Source organism: Rhagoletis zephyria, unplaced genomic scaffold (genome assembly GCF_001687245.7).
Source record: "Rhagoletis zephyria isolate East Lansing unplaced genomic scaffold, Rhagoletis_zephyria_1.1 Rzeph_scaffold_01478, whole genome shotgun sequence".
In the NCBI taxonomy this organism is placed as follows: Eukaryota; Metazoa; Arthropoda; class Insecta; order Diptera; family Tephritidae; genus Rhagoletis; species Rhagoletis zephyria.
This window is the reverse complement of record NW_016158562.1, coordinates 80,397-86,202: the sequence shown is the minus strand read 5'-3', so window position 1 is coordinate 86,202 and position 5,806 is coordinate 80,397. Positions and strand designations below refer to the sequence as shown.

Below are 5,806 nucleotides of genomic sequence, written 5' to 3'. Positions count from 1 at the left end.
TCTCACAAAGTGGCAAAACTGACCCAGCTACAACATTTTCCAAACAATTTCTGATATCAGACAAGTCGGAATAAAAAGTTGACTATTTGGGCAAGTCTTACATGTGTCGTACAGATTTCTGGCGAAATGTCTGGAGAATTTTATTTATCGCCTTATCTTATATGTCTGATCGAATTATGTCCGATTTCGGGCATACACGTCTAATAATTGTTATTTCTCGTGATTATTTGTTCAGACATCTGTTAGATATCCGTTAGAATCGTCAGTAATTAAGTCCCACGTCGTGTCGGTTAGACTTCCTGTCAACCTCTCCATATACTTCTCTGACCGATATCGGCCAAAATCATACAGATTTCTGACTTTTTTCCGACGAGTTTGACGGATATCTAACAGATTTCTGACAATTTAGCTAGCTGTGTACATATTGGCACCTAAAGGTGAAAAGGTGCCAAGTCCACTTTTTTTGATGTGTATACATCTTTGGTTCCGGTAGGGGTAAAATTTGCGAAGCTGTAACGCATATCCCAGCAGAAAATTTCGAAAGGCTAGCATGTGTATTTCAGCATAAAATTTTTAATTTCATTAGAAGCACCCTGTGCTTACTTGCTATTGTAAATGTTTGCATACATTTAGGCATATGCGTAGTAAGAGGAAATGCGGTACAATCGATTAGTACTTCCGCACATGCATACGGCTTTGTACCTATGTATGTACATACTAGTCTGGCAAAGCGCTAGATCCGCCCTACAAATTCAGAACTGTCTCTGAACTACTTCAAAAGGGATACAGAGTTGGACGGTTGAAACTCATATGTTGCTAGTAGCGCTGTCATCAATGTTACTCATCCTGGTCATGTGAAAGCTGACAAAAGATGCACAAATATACCATACTATAGTATTTTTACGATTTTCTTAGAGCCTAGAACTAATAACAAACTATTTTCGATTATTTAATAGTATGTAATTCTCTAGTTTATGGGACAACTGCTAAAATATTTCCAAAAAAGTCGTTATTGGTAACATTAATGTAACTTTTATACATTTATACGTACGTATAAAATTGAATTCAAAATATAACCATACATTTTAGTTAACCATTTCTTTTTTAAGTAGTCACAGTATATTGAGAGTTAAAATTTGTTTTTTATTATTTTATAAGAATATGGTCATGCGTGTTTTAAAACTTTATACAAAACAAAGTTAAATTAAACGATTTTTCATCAAAACTTTTGATTTTTTAATCAGATAAATAAAATAAACAATAGTGGTAAACAATCCCACTTTCAAATGGGGGTGCTATTGATATGAACGATACTGTATGCACATACGTAGATATACCACTGAGCACCCGAAATGTGTAGGTATGCAGTGATTTTTTGATGTGTATATATCTTTGGTTTCGGTAGGGGTAAAATTTGCGAAGCTGTAAAGCATATCCCAGCAGAAAATTTCGAAGGGCTAGCATGTGTATTTCAGCATAAAATTTTTAATTTCCTTAGAAGCACCCTGTGCTTACTTGCTATTGTAAATGATTGCATACATTTAGGCATATGCATAGTAAGAGGAAATGCGGTACAATCGATTATTACTTCCGATTATGAAAACTCCGCACATGCATACGGCTTTGTACCTATGTATGTACATACTAGTCTGGCAAAGCGCTAGTTCCGCCTTACAAATTCAGAACTGTCTCTGAACTACTTCAAAAGGGATACAGAGTTGGACGGTTGAAACTCATATGTTGCTAGTTGCGCTGTCATCAATGTTACTCATCCTGGTCATGTGAAAGCTGACAAAAGATGCACAAATATACCATACTATAGTATTTTTTCGATTTTCTTAGACCCTAGAACTAATAACAAACTGTTTTCGATTATTTAATAATATGTAATTCTCTAGTTTATGGGGCAACTGCTAAAAATTGAATTCAAAATATAACCATAAAGTTTAGTTAAGTTACACTTAACAGCAAAAGTCTGCGTAGACCATTTCTTTTTTAAGTAGTCACAGTATATTGAGAGTTAAAATTTGTTTTTTATTATTTTATAAGAATATGGTCATGCGTGTTTTTAAACTTTATACAAAACAAAGTTAAATTTAACGATTTTTCATCAAAACTTTTGATTTTTTAATCAGAAAAAAAAATAAACAATAGTGGTAAACAATCCCACTTTCAAATGGGGGTGCTATTGATATGAACGATACTGTAGTACATACGTAAATATATCACTGAGCACCCGAAATGTGTAGTTATGCAGTGATTTTTTTTTTAATTTCCAATGTTTTTCATTTTAAATATTTGTCGTTAAGTTTTTATTTAAGTAGTATGTCTCATACTTCATAAACCATTAAAATTCAAATTCCTAACTGTGCTGCAAACTTGATAGAACTCTAAAAACTGTTCTCATTTTCGTTGTTGGTGATTCGAAATTACCCTGCAGGCAAAATTACCGGTTCTTGACATATCACATACCGGTCACATGGAGAATATACCGGTCTTAGTTCCGGTTCTTATATATGAAAACGAGCGTCAACTTTAACACGGGGTTGTCATTGGAGGTGACCAATTTCCACCACATAGAGACTTCTGGGGCAGAACTGTGATAATTTGAGTGAACCTCTCCTTTGACAGGTCCTTTTATACCGGTTTTGTGATTGGTATAAAAGAGAAGATTACGGTGCCAGTTACGAGCATCTACATACCTCATCCCATAGAAACTCTGATTTCTCCAAACATTTTATATGCAACCCTTTATTTGTACCATTGCGCTAGCTTTAGAATGTACACAAGTTTGATTAAATTCTCAAAATTAACTCAGTTTCATAAACATCTCAAGACTGAATGTTATATATACATATGTATATACAGGGTGTCCAAAACTCCGCATTTTATTTTTGAAGGTGAAAAGAATTCGAAATTTGGAGTCGAAGGTTCATTTGAACTTTACTGTATAACGCCTCCTAATCCAATTATTTGTTGAGCAAACACAGCTTTGTCGTTCGCTCTCAACTTAAACGTTTGCAATTAAAAAATATTTGAAAATTTAAATAAACTTTCCACTCCAAATCTCTTTTCATCCTTAAAAATAAAGTGCGGAGGTTTGGGACATCCTGAATACATACACTCGCTCCATTTAACCTGTATTCACCCTTGTTTTTTTTTTAAATATTCACAATATTTTGCAAGCTATATTTTTTTTTATATATATTTTTTTTTAAATATGACCTATGTTGTAAACAAAACCATATAAATCAAAGTTTCAAACTGTATACAAAATTAAGGAAATTTTATCGAATTTTCATTGAAATTTTAAACGTTTCACTCACATTTTTTAAAAAATTTCTGGTATGCAGTTTTATAGCCTATTTAATTTTAGTATAGCAATGTACAAATTTTAAGTGGCTTTAAAATAGCATTGATTTTTAATATTTTTTGTGCGACAGCTCTTAGCATTTAACTCCATACAAGATATGAGCGATTTTTTTTTTTATGGAAGAAAATACGTAAAGCTGCCAGAAAACAAATTATTAAAATTCAACGCGATTTTGAAGCCACTTAAAATTTGTACATTGTTATACTAAAATTAAATAGGCTATAAAACTGCATACCAGAAATTTTTAAAAATGTGAGTGAAACGTTTAAAATTTTTATGAAAATTCGATAAATTTTCCTTAATTTTGTATACAGTTTGAAACTTTGATCTATATGGTTTTGTTTACAGCATGTGCCATATTTAAAAAACATATATAAAAAAATATAGCTTGCATAATATTGTGAATATTTAAAAAAAAAAACAAGTATGTATGCAGGTTTAGTGGGTGAAAAAATACATTTTTGAAAAAAAAAAAACTTAACATAACTCATTAAATTAAATAAAATTTAAGAATTCCAATAAATATTTTAAGTAAGATTAAAATTGTATGTTGACGTCAGTTAAGATATTACACGAACCACTTGCATACAACTAATTATGAAAGAATTTGAAATACAAAAATTCATTTTTAAATTTACATACCCATGGAACTTTAATATTTGGTAACCTTACTAAATAAGTCACTCACAAAATAATGAATACACAGTGATTTTTTTACAATATTAAAAAAATGTAATGGAATAAAATAAAAAAAAATAAAATAATATTTTCGAACTTGTCAAAATATAAAAAAAAATCAACAAATTTTCATCAAATATTTCAAACGCTTAAACAGAATTTTTAGTGTTTAATTTTATAGGTACGCAGTTTTATAGCCCATTCAATTTCATTACGAAAAAGTCCAAGGTAAGGTAGCTCAAACTCACGTTGTTTTTTAGTACTTCTTTTTTGCTGAGGGATCGAGTTTTTTCTTCCATATAACCAATTACAAACTTTTTTTATATGGAAGGAAATGCTTAACTCTGTCACCAAAAAAGGTTAAAGGGGCTATAAACTGAGTACCTACGAAATGAAAAATTAAAAACTCTGGTAAAACAGTTTGATATAATTTCAATAACTATTGTAAAAAATTCACTCCATGCTTTCTTTTGTAAGTGACAGTATAAGATTACTTTAATTGTCACTTTGGTTTCGTTTACTTATAAGTATTTTTTTCAAATAGCGCTTTTTCGACAGATGGATTGCCCTTCGAATCTTCTCCTCAGCCTCTTCTACACCATATAACGTTGAAACAGCATCTTAAAATAAATAAATATAAGTACACATAACATTGCAAAATTTACTTTAACAAACCTTTGACGACTTTATACAGCTTGAAGTCCTTCAACCGCTTCTTTCCATGACTACCGTCCGTGATGTACTCATAAATGAATTCCGGCTCGGAAATCAAGTCAATGTTTTTCTGTAAATTATTGGCAATAATTTGTTTCACTATATTTACCTACAAAATACAAAACAAAAAATTAATATTAAGGAACAAAAGTGACAGCGGTCAAAATAGTAGCAGCCCAACAATATTTCGATAATAATTTGTTTTATTTAATTTTATTTAAGTTTTTATAAAAGAATTGTTTGTTCTTTAACAAAAACCAAATAAATTCAGGTTTCAAACTTTGTGCAAAATTTAAAAACCTTGAAATTTTGATGAAAATTTGTTGAATTGTTTCATATTTTGCACAAAGTTTGAAATCTGGATTTCTACTGTTTTTGTTAAAGAACGAAAAATTATTGCCGAAATATGTACACTTGTTAAAACATTTACTAAAGTGCTTACATAGCTTTTAGTGTTGGATTCGTCTATATCTTCATCCAATTCTGTGAGCGTGTCGTCGTCTTTTATGGGGAATGCACCCGATATGGTTGAGCTCTCTGTTTCTTGAATTAATAGCTTTTTTGTAAGAATATTTTGTTCAGCTAATGCTTCCATCACAACCGTATTTTGATGTGTGGTCGAATTTGAAAAATCGAAAAAAAAATTTAGTTCTAATTTTTTCATATCATAAAAATTTAAAAAGTGCATACTTTTTAGTTCCTCCGTTACGAATGAATGAAGTTGAGGTATTGAATCTGAAAATATAGAACTAAAAAAGTTTTTTTTTAAATTCTTACAAAGGTTTATATACATACCTTTTATTTCCTGAAATTTCTCATCTATTTTTGTTTCAAATATTTCTTCCAATCTCAAGCAATTCTCACACCGGTGTTCATCTGCAGAAAAATTATAATGAATTTGTAATAAAAGTACATTTTTATTGCCAATATTTACCTTGTGTTTCCACGTTTGCCTTCGTGAGTTTAACGTACTTTGATGGCCGTTTTTCCATTTTTGAAATAAATAAATTATAATGGTTAGTTATTTGTAAATTTAAATAA

The 5,806-nt window shown here is 30.4% G+C and overlaps 1 protein-coding gene across 1 annotated transcript; it reads right to left on the bottom strand.

The window, feature by feature from the left end:
• Nucleotides 1-4,217: 4,217 nt before the first annotated feature.
• On the bottom strand, nt 4,218-5,560 carry LOC108364148 (uncharacterized). The gene is made up of 3 exons (XM_017617725.1): nt 5,208-5,560; nt 4,727-4,874; nt 4,218-4,671 (listed from the first exon to the last, which is right to left on the bottom strand). The coding sequence occupies exons 1-3, from the start codon at nt 5,556-5,558 to the stop codon at nt 4,547-4,549; spliced, it is 624 nt and encodes a 207-aa protein (XP_017473214.1). The 5' UTR covers nt 5,559-5,560; the 3' UTR covers nt 4,218-4,546.
• Nucleotides 5,561-5,806: the final 246 nt, after the last annotated feature.